Consider the following 19,567-nt stretch of genomic DNA (forward strand, 5'->3'; position numbering starts at 1 on the left):
AAATTTTGGTTACTCTGATTTTTAAAAAGAATAATTGGCTCTCCTCTAGGTATTTAAACAATTTTTAAAACTCAAGAAGGATATCCACTTACCATTTCCTCCACCTGTTATTAAAATTAATTTCTTGCTAGCTTACCCTTAAGTTTGAAATCAAAATCTTTAAGGTAGGCAGTAACATACAAAGACACTTAAGCTTTTGAGTTTTGTTGTCATTGTTCATTTGTTGCTTTGTTATGTTTTGTTTTGGTGGATTGGTTAGTTTTAAATTTTCTTCTATAATGTAAAATGAACATTAAAGACAACACAGGCTGGGGATGTAACTCATCAGCACAGCACCTGCCTGGCAGGCATGAGGCCCTGAGTTCAATTCCTGGTACTAAAAAAGACTGTAATTTTTAAAAAGCTAAAAATTCTGTATCATTTAAAATATGAATCCAGTTTTAAAGCATTCCAATTAAAACCTATCTGGACTTTTTATTTCTCACTGGCACAGTAAGATACTGTAAGAAAATACCAATAATTACAAAAATGCCATACTTGAATCATTTTTCAAGTTCACAGTTTATAAGCAAGCCTATAATAAAGAAACCTGTTTACCTAGATAAATGCCACAATTTTCCGTTATCACGAATGCCTTTTTGTTAGTTACATTTAATTATTATGAGAATCCCCCACACTAGTATTTAATCATCATCTTTTGGAAATAGTTTCGTGTCAATATTAGTTTTTTTGTTTTTGTTTTTGTGTTTGGTTTTTTGTTTTTTTTTTGGTACTGGGGATCAAACTCAGGACCTTGAACTTGTGAGGCAGGCAGTGGTACCTCAATATTAGATTTTAATTGATTGATAGAACAGTGCTTTGCATTGGATCACATTAAAAATAAATAATTTTAACAAGCTTCAAATTTAATTTAGTTCCCATTACTTTATCTTAATAATCTGAGCACCCTGTCAACTTTTGGCATTGCTGACAAATCCTTATTGTTAAAGTGAATTTTTGTGTTGTTTTTTGAGACAGGGTCTCACTATGTAGTTGAGACTGACCTGGAACTCACTATGTAGCCCAGGCTGGTCTCAAACTCACAGTGATCCTCCTGCCTCAGCCTCCCGAGTGCTGGGATTACAGGCATGAGCCACCACGCCCAGCTTGTTAAAGTGAATTTTTTAGACCCTGCCTTTGATTTTCACTCCATATTAGTTAGAATTGTAAATGTTCAAAAAAAAAAGAATTGTAAATGTTCAACTTGGAAGGAAAACCAAGAAATACCTTGATCTATGTAATTATTTTTATTATTTTGTTTGAATAAGGAAACCATAGATACAGATATATATTGATTATATATTGATATAGATATAATATTGAATACACACACACACACACACATACACACACACACATACCTGGAAGTTCAATGCAATTCTAGTACTAACTACATGTAATTAGGCTAGCCCAACTTTTTACAAGACTTCTTTTACTTCAGGTACCAGTTATGAGTTCAGGGATCCCAGAAAAACCTTACCTGTGAGCTGGCTGTAAATTTACACATTCCCATTACTGCCTCATATTCAATAATTCATTGGAATGACTCATAAAACTCAGAAAAACACTGTACTTTTACCGTGCCATTTTATGATAGTAAAAAGATACAAATTAGAACCAGCCCAAAGAAAAGGTGAGCTTCCGTATTCTCTCCTAATGGAGTCAGGAGGCCTCTCCTTCCCATCACAATGATGTTTATCTCCAAGTAGAAGCTCATCTGAACTTTGGTAACTGCTGGAGGTTTCATTCTTAGGCTCAACTGATTGAGTTATTGACTATGTAGTTGAATTCACTCTTTCCCTCCCTGGTGGTCAGACAGATATTCTGTGTCTCAGAGCTGCCACTCTTTAATTTCATTACTGATCTTTAAGGTGTGACTGGCTTCCCTCCTGAAATATCTTTACCTCACATTCACTTATGCTTCACTTATGCGTGACCTACTGTGAATAACAACATACTCCTATTTCTCAGAAAATTGCAGGATTCAGAAATTATATACCAAGAGTCAGGAACAGAGATCAGTCAAATTTTTTTATACAAAATCTTTAATGCACTCTAAGAAATGGCTTTGATTTAAAAAAAAATACACTTGAATCTACCCAAAAGATTGTGATGAACCCATTCACAGACATGCCTAATGAATCTGAATGGGCCTGATTATTGGATAGGCTCCCAAAATTCAAATGCAATAAGAACAAAACCCTATAATCATTCATAGCAATGTTGAAATTTTCTGACAAAATGTATATGTACTTAGCAGATATGCATATATTTACAATAAACTAAATTAAAATTAAAATAGCATTTTATTATAGTTATATAAATTTATCTAAGCATTTCACTGTGATAATTAAAAGCCTAATATTGAGTCATAACTTTTCATTGAATATATGAAGTTTTAGTAAGACACTGAAATCGTGGAGTTTGCTTAGATATACTAGCTTGGTTTCCTCAGGTTATCAAATTAACAGTTTTTAACATGTAATTGCTAAAGAATATCCTGTCCATTTGGGAAGGTTTAGCAATATTTTCAAGCTATAAGTATCACCACAGATAAAAGTCTAGATAAACTGTTTTTCCTGGTTGCAGCAATGTATGTTTAATAAATATTTAATAGAAGAGATTTTTGAATTTGCTTTTGAGATTAATCCGGATGATTCAATGTGCCAGTTACTCTTTTACAGAGATATAAATTAACCAACATTTCTGTCTGCATTTCAAAATGAATTATTTAATCATCTACAGTTCACTTTTCAACAGAACAATTTATTAACTTAACAGTTCAGGTTGCTGAAAGCTCATTTATCTGAAAATTCATAATTGGAATGAACAAGGTGATCCTGTGTAACTCAAAGGCAATATGTTCTCTGGTTGCTATTTCAAGCTTGCTTGTGTTTTATATTTTTTTTCAATTTGAAGCAGCATGCAGAAAATATGATTATAAGTCAAGAGTTTGATTTTCCCGAAAGTCAAATTTAGTGTTGAACTATTAAAAGTTTAACATCCTAATTGTGAAGCCATTTATTTTATTCCAGCACTTCTCAGAAATCTTAAATTGCTATAAGATGCCAGCAGTTTATTTAGCCTTAAAATACTTCAAATGTTTATCTTTCCATCCCCCATGACTATTTGATGTTAATTGCCCTCAAAAGTGATCTTAGCAGAGAAAGCAGGGGAATGCTTATTTAGCAGTTCTCTAGTAACATTAAAGATTTTAATGATGCTAGATAAACATAACACGCAATTATTGAATGTTGTTACACAATGGAAAATAAAAGCAAGATGCTAAGCAATGTACTGTTTTTGCAGTTTTGTTTTTATCTCAGTCTCAATTTTGAGTTTAATTTGAGAGATACTTTTTGGAATATGCTACTGCAAAATCATACACTTGACCATACCCAAAAGGTCCTACCTTGATAATATAGTGTCAATCAGTTTGAAATCACATAGGTTAAATCTCACTATTGCCATAATACTTCATATGAAATAGAAACATTGATTGTTACTCTGTGAAGCAATGATATAAAAATCTTTTAATTTCACTTTTATTTACAATTACCGAATAAGAGACTTTGTTGTTGTTGTTGTTGTTGTTGTTGTTTTTGGTTTTGGTTTTTTTTGAGTCAGACTCTCAATATGTAGTTGAGACTGACCCGGAATTCACTATGTAGCCCAGGCTGGTCTTGAACTGACAATAATCCGCCTGTCTCAGCCTCCCTCCCAAGTGCTGGGATTAAAGGCATGTGCCACCACACCCAGCAAGAGACTTATTTTTGACATCATTTTATGTTTAAGGTGAAGAAATGCAATCCTTCTAGAAATATTTCAATAACATTGCCTTTGAAATACTGCAGTCTTTTTTCCAAAGCCAATGATAATATTTGGAAATTACTGGGATTATTTTTGAAATTCATCATACTTTCACAAATATTTTTAAATTATTTGATCACAGAAATTCACTGATTCAGAAATGATGTTAGACAATTTTACAGTTGGATTGCACTTATTAAATTACTACAATTGGACAAATTATTAGTAGTTGAATGAAAAGTTTTTTAGAAGGCATCTCATAATATAATAAATAAATTTATTTCCTGGCTATAGTGTAAGAAAAAGGAAATAGGGTTTGAAATAAATATTAACCCACAATGACAAAGGAGGCTTATTTCACCACCTCAAACCACAGTTAAAAGTATGACATTTAAATCCATCATTGCAATTTATTTGAAAAATAGCTATGCTTTTTTTAAATTTTTGAAATATTATTATGAAATACGCAATTTTTGTTGAACTTTCCTGTTAATAATTATTCAGAGTCAAACCCTCCAGATTACCTGGGACTGATTCCCACTAGTGAAAATCTTTCATTGTCTAGCGTTCCTCATACCAAATTTGTCATCCCATTTTTTTAATGTCTTTATACTTCACTAACGATAGGGTAATGTAACCTCATACTCTCTTCAATTTATCTTCTAGAAATACACCCGAAAAACATGCTTACTTCTGTTTTTCAAAAGACACATGTTCTAGAATGTTCAAAGGAGCATTGTGAACAAGAGATCTGTACTAAACATGAACCTAAACGCTCACTGCAATAGAATGAATAAATAAGTCGTAACATATCAACTCAGCAGCACGCTGCGCATCAACTAGAATGAACCATCTTCAACAATATGGATGAGTTTCTCATCACAGTACATAATGAAGGAGGCTTAAACAAATAGGTATACACTATCTGATCCCACTGACCTAAATTAAAAAAAAACAAAACAAAACAAAAACAAAAACAAAATCTCTTTCACTTTGTAAGAACTCAGGATGGTGATTGCCCTGGTAAGAAAAGACAGTGATAGGAAGGAACACAAAGGAGAGCTATGAAGTGTTAGTTTCTTGAACTTTTTTCATTGAACTTTACCCTCACGAAAGATGCACTCCTGTGTCCAAGGATTGCCATAAAAAGTTTTAAACAGATCGTTCATATCCTTAAAAAAGTTTAGTAGATTATATGAAAAGATACGTCACAAATCTGCTTCTTTTCCAGATTTTATTGGTTCCAGCTGCATCTTAAAACAGTGCTCCATAATTTCAATCCTATATATTCACACACACACACACACACACACACACACACACACACACACACAAAAGTGTTGAAACCTGAGTAGGCATAGTGGACTCTATCGATGTTAATAACTTAGTTGAAATTATACTTTAGTTACCACTGAGGGAACTGGGGAAAGGATAAAAAGAACTCCTCTTTTATTTTATAATTGCACATGAATCAATCATTACCTTGATAAAATATATTCACACACACACACACACACACACACACACACAAAAGTGTTGAAACCTGAGTAGGCATAGTGGACTCTATCGATGTTAATAACTTAGTTGAAATTATACTTTAGTTACCACTGAGGGAACTGGGGAAAGGATAAAAAGAACTCCTCTTTTATTTTATAATTGCACATGAATCAATCATTACCTTGATAAAGATGCTTCAATATAATAGAGAGCTGAAGAAACACAAGAAAAGATATTAACTTCCAAAAATCAGACCTTGGTGGACTCTATCGATGTTAATAACTTAGTTGAAATTATACTTTAGTTACCACTGAGGGAACTGGGGAAAGGATAAAAAGAACTCCTCTTTTATTTTATAATTGCACATGAATCAATCATTACCTTGATAAAGATGCTTCAATATAATAGAGAGCTGAAGAAACACAAGAAAAGATATTAACTTCCAAAAATCAGACCTTGGTGGGAGTGAAATTTTTCTAAAGTCAGATGGTGGTGAAGATCGAACAACTCAGCAAATGTACTGAAACTCAAACCACAAGCTGATTTTTAAATCTACCTGAAATTCCCTAGTATAAAATTTTTATAGTATAATCATTTTCAGATCAAATCTCTACACTTGATGTATAATGATAAGTTGAGTTGTTTTCTTGTATAAGAAATAACCTATCCCACAGTCAGTATTTATTCTTGGCCAAAGGAATTTTGTTTTTTCCACATATTTGCTTTGAAAACAATAGGGATAATTTGATATTGTGACATGTCAAGTTAGTAGCAAAGGGCTATTCCAGGAAAATGTTTCCTCTTCCTCAAACAAATCTGTAGACTATTAACTTAACTGGTGTGCAATTTTAAGAAATGAGCACTAGACCAGACAGACCTCAGACCTTTCACCATCTCTCACTAGGTGAACTTGGACTCAGCAATTTTCTCTCTCCTTTTGTTTTCTTATTTGACCACCGAATATCCACAGCTGCCCAATACATTTGTAGGATTTTTAAGAGAACCGAATAGATACAAGGCATCAAGACACTTTGAAATTAATGGCTCTCTAAAACTATAAAGCATTATTTATTTAATATCCTTCATTTTTCTTCAGATTTGATTTCCAAAGAAGGGGAAACAAGGAGAAAAGTTAAATAGTTTCTTTTGGATATTAATTGAGAGGGACTGGCTTTTCTTTCTGAGGAAGAATGTTCCACAGGCTCCTAATTCTGTCCTTGTGTGACATTAACAGGCTTTTATAAAAACTGTTATGATTTTTTTAACGCCCCATTCTGGCAGCCTGAAAATGAGATGGGAGCAGACAGGTGATTGTCAATTAAACAAGAGCTGTCAGGAAGTCAGAAATGTTGAAATATGGCGAGCGTGAATCCTAAGCACATCATATGGCAGCTGCTCAGCTGTTATTTGAGCAGAGTCACTGTATGTATGTGTCATTTTCCTGCAGAATTTAATTTGAGTCTCTAACAACCAGACATCTCCGCATTTGCACGGTGCTGTCAAGTCAAACTTGGACCTTCTACGTGAGCTGGAATGGTGGGTGGCACTGGACAGTGACACGTGGAGGACATCGCTTTTGTCTTGTTCTCCCCACTCAGGCTACATTGAAGAGGCCTGCATCATCCCCTGCCCCTCAGACTGCAAGCTCAGTGAGTGGTCCAACTGGTCCCGCTGCAGTAAGTCCTGTGGCAGTGGTGTGAAGGTGCGGTCTAAATGGCTTCGTGAAAAACCATACAATGGAGGAAGGCCCTGCCCCAAACTGGACCATGTGAACCAGGTATTTTCTTTACCTTGAGAGTGCTATGATGTTGAGATTTGCATGGATTTATTACTTCTCAAAAAATGCACAACAATAAATAAACACTCCTGAATAAGAAATGTGATCTATCTTCAGAGTGTCTGAGGAAATTATATGTATGTTATTGAAATCTCAAGTTAGGGGCTGGGGATTTAGCTCAGTGGTTCTGTTGCGTGCTTCACAAGTTCAAGGACCTGAGTTCGATCCCTGGTACCAAAAAAAAAAAATCTCAAATTAGATATATTATTCCTGAATCTCTGGAGATTCAGTACCCTGCAAGTGTACAAATATGAACTTAATTCAATGGGGAGAAATAACAATTGTCTTTGAAATGATGTCAACATATTTAATCTGTCACAAAATTGTGTCTAACTTGTTCAATAAGATTGTGCTATTCATATATTTTCCCTAGACTCTCAGAAAATGTATATCCTAGTTACCAACTGCATAAAATGAAAGAAAATATATGGATGTGTATCTGAAATTGAGAAAAATAGGCACTGTTTATTCATTTAAATTATTTGATGAAAAATAAATTAAGGAATAACAAATATAAAGAAAATTCAGTCACTGAGTGCACTATCAATGTAGTCGCTGGTGCTTTTAAATTTTGTTTGGACATTTACTAGAGTTTGGATGCATAACTTGTTAGTTGTTGTCAATAGTCATGTGTAATCCTTTGGAGACAGGAAGTAGAAAGACTAATGGGAAAATTGACTAATTTAAATGTAATGTATTTATCAGACAATTATCATACTTTACCTACTTGTGAATTAATGGAGAATAAATTTCATATAGTATGTGAAGACATATGAATGTAAGTTACAATCAAATGAACACTCAAATGAATACATAGAAATATTTTGCATTGTCTAATTTGAATCTTCAGACCCTGCTTACCCATAAACATAATTTCCTTCCAACATTAACCTAAATTTATTCATAACAACAAAATCACATTATAGAGAAAGCAGAAATAAAATTTAAATAAAGGACAGCAGTAGAGAATCGAGTTCTATAGAAGTTGTTTTCAGAGACTCTTGACTTGTCCCAAGTTGCTGAATTTATCCTTTAAAGGCCCCTGGAAGTGAATAATGTATTCCCGTGCTGCCACCTACTGGTAGTTGGGTTTCCTCGTCACCGGGTATTTTACATTTCTGAAACGCTAGTGATTTCCAAAGAGGAAAATTCAATTTCGTGACTCAAATTATATAAATATGGCATAGAATAACTGAAGTGGAGTATTTCTGAGAAAAGGTATGATTCTTGACAAGTTGGGAAACCTCCAATTGTCAATAGAAAACTTAAATTTTTCGTAAATTATGATCAAGTCCTAATAAACAAAAATTGTTCTCACCATCATACCCATCTTATGTTAGTATAGATTTGAGTTTATTTAAGACACTCATATCTACAAATTAAATAGGTTACATTTGCCTCCGCATTTTAACAATGATTCCAAACGTCCAGGCCCTTGTGCAAAGTTGTCTTTACTATGAAAAGTCTGTAATTTAAAATGAATTTATCGTTTCCCATTTGTGCAGAACTCGATAGGGATGTTTATGTACTTTTGCTCAGCTTGCTGGATGTACACCTGAAGATCAGTAGCTAAAAATGTGTAAGTCAAAATTAACGAATAAGAGATTTTTAATAGCTGAAGGAAAGGGAAAATATCTTATAATGAAGTTTGTCCTTATGGCGATGTTTTAATTATAGGTTAAAAAGACAGAAGGAGAATGCAGTGGATGAAGTGTATTGCTTTCACACTTTCATTTCAATAAATTCTTATTGTAACTTAATGAGATGATTTATTTCATGCAAACATGGCAAAGCAAGGTGTAAAAGCTCAGCTAGGCTTATTACTGTGCAGGAGAGTAAATACGTATCCGTTTTTTTCTTTTTCTTTTTCAATATAAGGTTTACTGAATGTACAAGAAAAACTTATCACTTAGGACACAGAATTTTTTAGGAAGTTTCTGTTAGGAAATTGTTACCTGTAAGCAAAGATTGTCTTGGTTTTATCTAAAAAATAAAACCACAAAACTATTCAACTAACATGGAAAAATAAAATAGCTGCTGTTTTCAAATGATAGAAATATATTGTTGACAGGGTGTGAGTTATTTCTACAGACTATAATTGATGACGTGGATAATATCTTCATGTTTCTGATATGTAATCTGTACATGAGGGGAAAGGCTAGTAAATACTGTTTCTAACCAAGTTGAAGAAACACTTAATTTTGAGCAAAAGTATTCTACATAAAAATATACATTTAAGGGATTTATATGTTAGTAAAATATTTAGGAAAAGTAAAGAATGGGAAGACTTTTATATTAACATTGAAAATTATAAATCATATAGATTTTTAGCACAGTCATGTAGTCCTCAAAAGGCAACTCATTGGCTTGAAAATGACCAGGCTATATTTTCCAGTTGAGCAAGCAAATCCACATTTTCTCCAAAACAGATGGATCAAGTGACTAAAATAAATCAACAGATAGATTAATCTATAGATAAATCAGGATGTAGATACTAGTCCCCTCAAAGTTTGTATCACAAGTTATTTGCAATCATGTATCAGTTTTTCAGTATAAATATTTAGAGGTCACTTCAGTTTTCTGAGATTTCTTCATCCAACTCATCTAATCCTGTCCTTGATTGAGCTGTGTGAAATAGCCCTTCTTGTGCTTTACTTTTCAGCAATAGTAAGTAGTTGATGTTCCACTCCCAAAGCATGAAAAAAATTCCAGTCCTTCATAAGAAATAAGCCTTCATGTATAACCATACTTGACACTTACAACTTGTGTTCTCAAATATATTGACATTTTTATTAATTTTTGTTTCTTCTTTTTCTTCATTCCTGTTGAACATTGTTCCAGGCACAGGTAAGAACTCTACTAATTCTTAATAGGACATTTTTTAAAATTCTGATTTATAAGAATGTATTTCTTTCCTTACTGATGTCTTTTATGTCTTACAGAAAAAAAAATAACCTTTTTCTTTATTTTTTTCTCTAGCTATTCCCTTTTATTTCCTAGCATAGTTGCCTGTGTTTCTCATTTAAATATTGAGGCCTGAGGGAAAAAGTGGGGAGAACAAGCTTCATATCCTCCCTTGACAAGGCAGTGACAGCCCTCATTAATGTTCTTGTGGCTTTCAAAGGGAGAGGGGGAAGATGCAGGAGGGCTGAACATTCACACGTGGAGGTGCTTGGAACTGATTTGTCTTCACTCCAAAGTAAAAGATTAAAATCAAAGCCATAAAAGGATTACGAAGAACAGCACTTTACATTCACCTTCTCCCTTCCCAGAAGTTCCAGAGTAGTGTTTAACTCTATAATGTTAGTCCTGCAGCATTCAATACAGTACCCAAAAGTGAATGCGCTCACTTACAGGAGTGACTGTAAAGTCTTATTCCAACAGTGCACATTTTTTATTCCTGTTTAGAACAGGTCCACTCTATTCACTTTACTTGAATTGTCAGTCCAATAAAACTTGCACAAATAACTCCAAAGAGCTATTTAAATCTATGCTTTCAGAAATTAATCACATAAAACACTTACATGTATGTATAACAGAAAATAAAGTTGGACTGTCATAGATTATGCAAATAATTTTAAAGATTTTGGTTTAGTAGCTATCTCATCTTGGTTGCAGTAGATTATGATCTATTTTTCCCTTCATTTCTTCTTATTAATAAAACAGCTTAATTGACCCACTACTCTAAAATTGCTTAAACTAAAAGTCACACCCCATGTGAGGGGCTGACAGCCTTTATGGACATAGAGTATAGACATTTTACTTTGTTTCATGTGGTTAATTTCAGACCCTACTTCCAAGTCCTAAATGATCAACAATGACTTTTAAGATGGCTCTATATTGTATTATTTATGTTTTAATTTAGTTTCCTACATGAAAACCACAAATTAATTCCTATTGTCATACATATTTATCTGGTAAAGGGGTCAAATCAAATTTATTCATAAAACACATGTGCTCACATAATCATTTCATTCATTCATTCATTCATTCATTAGACAATCTCTACTGAATGCCTAACAAATGAGTACTTTGAGCTAAATACTGAAGACACAAAGTTGTGAACAATGAAAATGGTCCAGAAAATTATGTACAGTGCAGCAAAGGTCAGTACAGGGTAATGTCTTTAATCTGGTCCAATGCATCAGATCTATACCGATAACATAATAACAGAATAACTACGTAACACAGTCTCCCTTTTGCTACTAGAACTCTCAAGAAGTTCTCTCATTGCTATTTTAGAGTAATGAACAATAAGGGAGAGGAATAAAAGTACCTTAACAATGAAATAAGATTGCGCTGGTGTGGGAATCCTCCCATTCTGAGATCCCTGAGAACTTCTGTTTCAGGTGTATGAGGTCGTCCCATGCCACAGTGACTGCAACCAGTACATATGGGTCACAGAGCCATGGAGTGTTTGCAAGGTGACTTTCGTGAATATGCGAGATAACTGTGGAGAAGGCGTGCAAACCCGTAAAGTGAGGTAAGGCCACACCTGATTCCACTTCATACCTTTTTTTTTGGTGGGGGGTACCGGGGATTGAATTTGGGACCTAACGCTTGCAAGGCAGGCACTGGAACCATCAAGCTTCATAACTCTTGAAGAGTAGCCTCTGAATCCCCTGGCTGGCTTCTGCCCCTCACTTGTTCTGTGGCTGTGTTCTCCAGGCAGGTAGCTACCAGCCATACGTGGCTATTTTTATTCTAATTGAAAATAAAATTTAAAAGAGTTCTTTGCTTCAAGTGCTCAGCAGCCACAGTGGCAAATCTGTTGAAGAGAATAGATCTGTCTTGTATTGAAAAAAATCCATTTACATACAGGCACCTTTATTGCACTCTGTAGGTTTCTGCAAGCAAAACTTGGTCTGTATTCATAAGAATCAACTGACATAGACATAAGTTTGATATGTGTTAAATTTCCAATATAGTCTCTGTCACATGACCCTTAAAGGTTCTAGAACCTGTGAAATAGGAGTTTGATGTTTTATTATCGACAGCTTATAAATTCGATTAGTCTGACATTCTAAGTAACATACTAGGAACACTCATCAAGAGTTGAAATTCAAACCCAAATCTGCTGTCACTGTCTAATTGTACCACTTTCTTCTAATCCTGCTCAGTGACACAATAAAGACAAATTTAAAATAAAATTCAATAAGGTAGAGGAATTAAAGTACCTTAACAGTGAAAAAAGTTTGTGCTGGTATGGGAGTCCTCCCACACTCTTTGGATTCCCTGAGATCCCTGAAAATTCAGTGTAAATAAAATTGGCAACACGTTATTAGTTGAATCTTTCTTATAACTTTTTCATGAATTTAAAATAGATATTGCAATAGGTAAATAGACTAAATTAATATTTATATCATAAAATGCTTGCATATAAATGTATATATAACTTTATTTCTAACAGAAATTTTCTATTTTTTTTCAAAAGCCCATCTGAGCTCTCAAAATACTTTTTTCTAAGAAACTTAATGAAGATAGCCTACACATGAAGAAAGTGCAGGGACGAAATGAGTACATAGAGGAAAAAAAAGAAAGCGATTCTGTTTTCTGTCATTCATCCAAATTAAGTATTTTCTCTTGAAAAGTAAAAAAACATTCATCCCTATATTAAGAACTAGATCCAGGGCTGGGGATTTAGCTCAGTGGTTCCAGCACTTGCAGTGGTTCCAGCACCTGCCTTGCAAGTGCAAGGTCCCAAATTTGATCCCCAGTACAGCCCCCAAAAAGAATTAGATCCACTTGGTTGCTTTGTTACTTTTTAAAAATTTATAATTAAACAGCCACTGATTTTTTGAGATTTCCCTTCAACTACTATTGCTTCTTTTTGTTTTGTAAATATGTATTCTCAGCTTTTACCAAAAAAAGGAAAGTAACCGTTCAGATCAGTTCTTTTTTAGTAAACATCTATGATGCCAGTAGACTGGAGGTCAGCATTGAGTGTGATCTCCGATCATGTGATAATGCTTGTAGTACACCTCCCTAACTTTATCTCCTGCTAATTAAGGTAAAAAAGGTTCTGCTGAAATGCGGATGGGTGATGCTTCAGGATAGATGTGTCTATAAAAGAGCAGGTTTAAATGTAGCCAAGCTCAGTGTTCCTCTTTGAGAACAGTGTGCCATATCAAGGAGTGGGTGGCAGTAGAAATTTGCCATTGATAGAAATCTGTATTCTTTCAATGACGGTTTTTAAAATCGCCTGTAGTATGACAATTTTAACTCTTTTAGGAGGGAATGCATGCATACTCATCTTTCTAATAGCATGATTTATAATAGCTAGATCCTGGAAATAGTGTGTATGTCTATCAACAGATGAATGGACAAGGAAATATGATCTTTATACCCAACGAAATAGTACTCTGCCTAAAGGTGTGGGAAACGTGGGAAGGAAGGGTAGGGGAAAGGGAATAAGGGAAAAGAAAAAATATGAGAAAATGAAAAACATGGAAATAAAGTGTTTGCTAATGGGAAGGGGGGAGGGGGTGAAGGGAGGGCAGGGATGAGGGGGAAAAATGAGAACCAAGACCTGTCATGTAAAGGTACAAGATCCCAGTAATGAATGTAACTGTACTGTACCAATAAACTCAATTAATAAAAAAAAGCAGAAATAGTACTCTGCCGTAAAAGAAAGGTAAACTTGAGGAATTCATAGGTAAATAGATGCAACTTGAGAACATAATGTTAAGTAAGGCAGAAAAACAAACTTAAATATCACATTTTTCTTTGTATGACAAAAATTAATATATATATATATGCAAATGAGGAGCAAAATGGAAGGTAGATATGTATGAAGTGGGGAAAGGTTCAAATGGTTCCCCAAATATTTGCCTATTCCATGGTTTCAAAAATATTTAATGTACATATGCTAATTTTTTCATTTATACTTCTAGTTTCTCTTAGTTCACCAAAAAGAAACTTTTATGCTAGCATCTGTTTCTTCTTTGTATGAGAAAATCTTTTTTGTACTGTATACCTAAAATGTACCAATAAACTCCATGAGGAACAAAATCTCTCTTGTAGACATACTGCTTTGAAGATAACGATGCACAGTGTATTAGCTATTGTTCTCTCACTATTTTGTTCTATTTATCATAAAGTAAAATGGAAATGAAGAAGTACCAGCAAATATTGACTATAAAAACTCAGGTTTAGTTGCTGTTTGTGTTGAGTTTCCCATGGACAATATACTCCCTTATTGCTACACCTACCTTGGACATTCTTTTTCTCAAAATCTGTGATATCCTATGTATTTCTAATACCATTCCATTTTCTCACAGCATTATTTTTGCTCACTGAAAGAAATAAAGGGTAAAACTTTGAAGAAAGCAGATAAATTTAGAATGCTGTCTGTTGGGTTCAACACTTGATCAGAATACTTCTGTGTTCTAGATTGATAAAAATTATAAATATGAAGGAAAATAAGACAACTTAGTAGGTTAAATTTGTTCCTGTTTTATGTAATGAAAATGTATGTTTAAAAGAAGATCCTGTTAGAAATAAAGTCTATTGAGCATTTCTGAGTGGTACATATAACATATAAATGTATAATATACTGAAATATATAAATATAGGATTATATATTTTAAATATATAATATACATTCTTATTATTTCTTCTGATTTTCCTTAAATGAATTCATGACTTGTATAATACAAAATTAAAATAAAAGGAAAATTTTTGAAAATGAACTCCACGTGCACAACTACTTACTAGACATTGAACATCTGTTCTTAACTTGGATCAATAGGTAATTTTGCAACCTAATCCTTGTGCATGTGTCAGTACCTACCATGAATGTAATCTCAGAATTAAATCCACTTCTGAGCAGGGAAATGACTTGTCTTCACATGCTCTTTTCAAGCTGCTGACAAAGGAACATTTTTAAAATTCTCTTGCAGATAGAACTTTTTCTAGGAAACTAAAATCCTCCCAAATAGGTTATAGCTTGATTTTTTTTGGCAATGAAATCAATAAATATCTACCTTCATATGTTTTTATGACTGCTTTTTATATACAAAGTGCAGAGACATTTGTATGGATATTTTTTCAGGCTACCAACCCAGCAGGACATGACCAATGGCATAATATTCAAGTCTTTGAATATATCCCGCAGTAAAAGGATATTTCCCTTATATTTGTTAGCACTTTATAGAAACATGATTCTGCAAAGTAGATTTATGAAGATGTAATGTCCCTACTGATTGTAAATCCTTGAGAAAAGTTGGGATTCCAGTTAAAATTAGTAACACAATACAACATAATTCAATAAAACAGTGCTGTGTTCTGAGAGGCTTAAGAGTTTGAGCCTTCTTTTTCATTTCTTTAATGCTGTTCTCTTCCCAAACCCATTAATTTGGTTTCCAAGTTATAGATGAGGAATAAAGGTTTTTCTTCCACTATGGAAGAATCCAGAGAGATTATTACTATGGTAAAACAGAAGCCATATTAATTGAATTCCTAAGAGTTAGTAACAGAGTCCTTCATATATGCTTTGAATAGAATAAATTGATTGCTAGTTTTGAATTTGTTTGAAATGAAACTAAACATAAAAAAATCAAGATACAGTAAGATCCAAATAACCGTATTTAGAGAATGTGTATTATGATTTTCTTTTCACTTTTTGAATTCTTTTCAGGTTAGCAATAAATGGAGGCTGAAATTACTTTTAAAATGACAAAACAAATTCATAAATATCCCCAGTTATCTTTAAAAACACTCATAAAAATCTTTCTTATAGGTATTATGATATGGCTAGTCTTCCATCATATGTGAATTACATCAACCTTCTCTACATTTGTAAGACGAACACAGATTATAAAGCAAAACTGTAATGTCTCTATGAGTCTCTTCGGACCACCCTCATTAGATGCTGCCTTGCATGTGGATCGGAGTGACCCTTTCCTTTCCGGAAAGCTCACCTGGAAGGCAGCATTTACATATATGCATATATTATGAATATGCATGAAAGGCTGTATATTTAAATCCACCAAAAGCAATATAAATATTTGTCAGAGACAGAGTTTTTTACGTATTCATTTTTGGAAACAATTATTTATTAAATGCAAAGCTTCCTACCCTACACCTGAGCTGATGTAAGAAGAACCACCTATTCTATAGCTGGCCCTTCTTCTCATTGTTCTGATTTCTTCACTGCATATATTTTTTTCCTAGATGCATGCAGAATACAGCAGATGGCCCTTCTGAACTTGTGGAGGATTACCTCTGTGACCCAGAAGAGATGCCCCTGGGCTCTAGAGAGTGCAAATTACCATGCCCTGAAGACTGTGTAATATCTGAATGGGGCCCATGGACCCAATGTGCTTTGGTGAGATGATTAATCATTTTATTAATGCGTAGTTTGCTTGATTCTTTACCACTAAATCTTTAAACATATTATGAAAAATGATAGCTTCAATGTAAAATCTGATTGTGAACCAAGTTTACCAAAGCAAATTGTGTTTTCTTGGCTAATTCATTCTCTAACAGTACCATATAAGGTCAGTAATGTTTCCTCTCACACTAAACAGCTCCACCTCTTGTAAGCCTTTTACCCATAACTCAGAGCACACAATGCCTTCATTTTGTCTTACAAATCCACAGCATGTTAAAAACTGCAGTGGTGATAATGATTCCCTTGAAGAAAAGAGAAAAAGAAGGATGCTCTAGTAAAAGTGCTTTAATGTATCGGTTTATTGTCGCCTCTTGCTTTTTGCCCAGTTCATTTTAAATAGTAGGAATAATCTTTCACACAGTGGAGGGTGCTACAGCAGGAGTATTAACACTAAAAAGCAAATTATACTGGGTAAGAAACTGAGGAGAAAAAGTAATGCACATCAGTGATTCTCCTACACACTGACTCTGTCTCTGGCCCTGGAAAAGCAGCAGAGACTTTCAAAATTCTAAAGTTTCTGGATTTCAAGAGCAGCAGGGGATGTAGCATGGCACTCTGGGAAGGGTATCACTAGAAACAGAATTGGCAATTTAGGAAACTTACTTACACTTGGCACCTCCATACACATGCATATTTCAAAAGAGCATCAAAAGCATGGAGAAATTTTTTCTAATGTGCCGAAATGCACTATAGAAAGTTTGAAGGAAAAGTCTATCGTGTCGTTTTCTAAGGAGAAATTGCTTCAGAGATGTTGACTGGCAACTAAATAATACATGTGCAGCAAACTGGGCCTGGTACTTGACTTTAATACAGGTTAAAATGCAATGCAAAAAAGAGAACTTTTTCACAAGAGCATGTGTCTTAGTTACTTTTCTCATTGTTGAGACAAAATACCCAACATCCAACATTAAAGGATGAAAAGTTTATATAGTTCATAGTTTGTAGAGGTTTCAGACTATAATCAGCCAGCTCCAAGGCAGGGTGGCATGTTCAACAGGCAATGCAGAGAAGAAACAGCTCATGGTAGGCAGAAGGTAACATGCAACAGGGAACAACTGCAGCTCTTTCTATCCCTTAAATGTCATCCTGGCTTCTTAGGGCAGGTAGCACTCACACCCTTAATCCTAGTGCACTTGAGCATAGCATTACACCATGAATTAATCCCAGCATCACACACTCTAGATCCAGCTACCTCTGAAAAAAGGCCCAACTATGACTGCAGGAGGCTTTGGGAGACATATAAATGCAAGCCATAAAAGCATGCAAATAAATGTCTCTTTTAATTCCATTGCATTAGATGTGAACTTATGCCAAATAGTTGAGCTGTATTCTACAGTGTCTAACCATGTTTATAATTGTCACTGTCTTTTCTTTTTAAATTCTTAGTTTTACAGATTCTGTTCCATAAAGATTCCATTTTTATAAAATAGGGAATGTTGAATATACCTACTTCCTAACCTCATGGATGACATTCTGATCACAAGAATGATTATGATGGAATTATGCCCATATCTTTTTTTTTTATTAAGTTTATTGGTACTTTTTAGGTATACAATACAGTTACATTCATCATTTGGAACTTGTACATGACTTATCTTTGTTCTTATTTTTTCCCCATTCCCCTGCCCTCCCTTCATCCCTTCTACCCTTCCCTATTTATAAAGATCATGTTTTCCTTTCTGCCTTTTCTCAAATTTTTTTCTTTTCCTTTCTTTCCTTTCCCCTACCCTTCCCAATTCCCCTTCTCCTTTACACCTATTCCAAGGATAATCGTTTTACGAAAGTAATTGAGATTCTAACTATAAAAGAGAGTTGATGACATGTACATTATCTTCCTGACAGTTTGCCAATAGAAATGTTTGGAGAAGAAAAATAAAATTCAGTTGAACAAATGTGCTGCTTGGGCTTTATATTTTACTTTTAGTTCATCTTGTTTCATTACTCAGGCTTTTATTGAATAAATAATGCTAAGTATTTATTGACTACCAACAACTGTGTTGGGAGTACAAAATACACTAACAAATAAGATATAAGCCTCTTGATGTACTCACACTGTAGAATGGAGCAATATAATAAATACATAATTCACATTGTACCGGAGTAGTAAAGGTCATTGCAGTGTGTGATTAAAGTACAGTAAGGAGCAAAGGAGGAGGAAGTAATTGTTTAGGCCTAAAAAGCCCAACATGATGTATCATGACCTGCTTCCTGTTCTTAGGAAACCAGTTTTCAGAAGAATGAATTAGTAGAATGGCAGGCAAGTCATTTTAGGTACTCAATTGTGATATGCGAATTTTTTTTGGTACCAGGGATTGAACTCGGGTCCTTGCCCTTGCAAGGTAAGGCCACCGAACCGCTGAGCTAAATCCCCAGCCCCTAATATGTGAATATATTTGTATGTATGAGGAAAATAAAAATCATCAATACCTGGATAGTTATTTAAAATTACTCTTACAAAGATTTTTCTAGTGAAAAAGACTGTATGCATAATTTTACACATAAGCATTACATTAGCATTATACACTACCAAATATGACTTTCAATATGCGTTGGTGTAGATGTAGGGTGATGTGTGTGTGTGTTAGTGGTTGACACATAGAATCTTAAGCATCTTGTAGCTAGATGAAACCTCACAGCTTCAGCTAATACCTTCATATTATACACCGAAAACTGAAAAATAATCAGACTAACTGACTTGCTCAAGTTAGCCAGTGGCCCAAGCATTTTAACTCCTGCTCTAGCACTGTGCCTAATGTCCTAGCTGTTGTGTGTCTGAGAATTCACCCTTCTGAGGAGTGGTATTGTTCTTCACAAGCCTTGCAATCAAAGCACTTTCCGGCAAAGGTCAGCTGATCCCATCAGACAACCTGCTGATGAAGGAAGAGCCTGCCCTGAAGCTACGGAAAGGGAACCCTGTAAAGTGAACAAAAACTGCTACCACTATGATTATAATGTGACAGGTATGTGGATAGTCATCTCATCCCAGAGCT

The 19,567-nt window shown here is 34.3% G+C and overlaps 1 protein-coding gene across 1 annotated transcript in view; it reads left to right on the plus strand.

The window, feature by feature from the left end:
• Positions 1–19,567, plus strand: part of Thsd7a (thrombospondin type 1 domain containing 7A) — a 601,821-nt gene that overhangs the window by 553,176 nt on the left and 29,078 nt on the right. Inside the window, exons 14-18 of the mRNA XM_019205461.2 lie at positions 6,945–7,123; positions 10,025–10,030; positions 11,533–11,666; positions 16,358–16,511; positions 19,393–19,537. Coding sequence (XP_019061006.1) covers positions 6,945–7,123; positions 10,025–10,030; positions 11,533–11,666; positions 16,358–16,511; positions 19,393–19,537 — 618 coding nt within the window. The remainder of the gene's footprint in view (positions 1–6,944; positions 7,124–10,024; positions 10,031–11,532; positions 11,667–16,357; positions 16,512–19,392; positions 19,538–19,567) is intronic.

Source organism: Fukomys damarensis, unplaced genomic scaffold, assembly GCF_012274545.1.
Source record: "Fukomys damarensis isolate Sample0158 unplaced genomic scaffold, DMR_v1.0_HiC HiC_scaffold_4, whole genome shotgun sequence".
Lineage (NCBI taxonomy): Eukaryota > Metazoa > Chordata > Mammalia > Rodentia > Bathyergidae > Fukomys > Fukomys damarensis.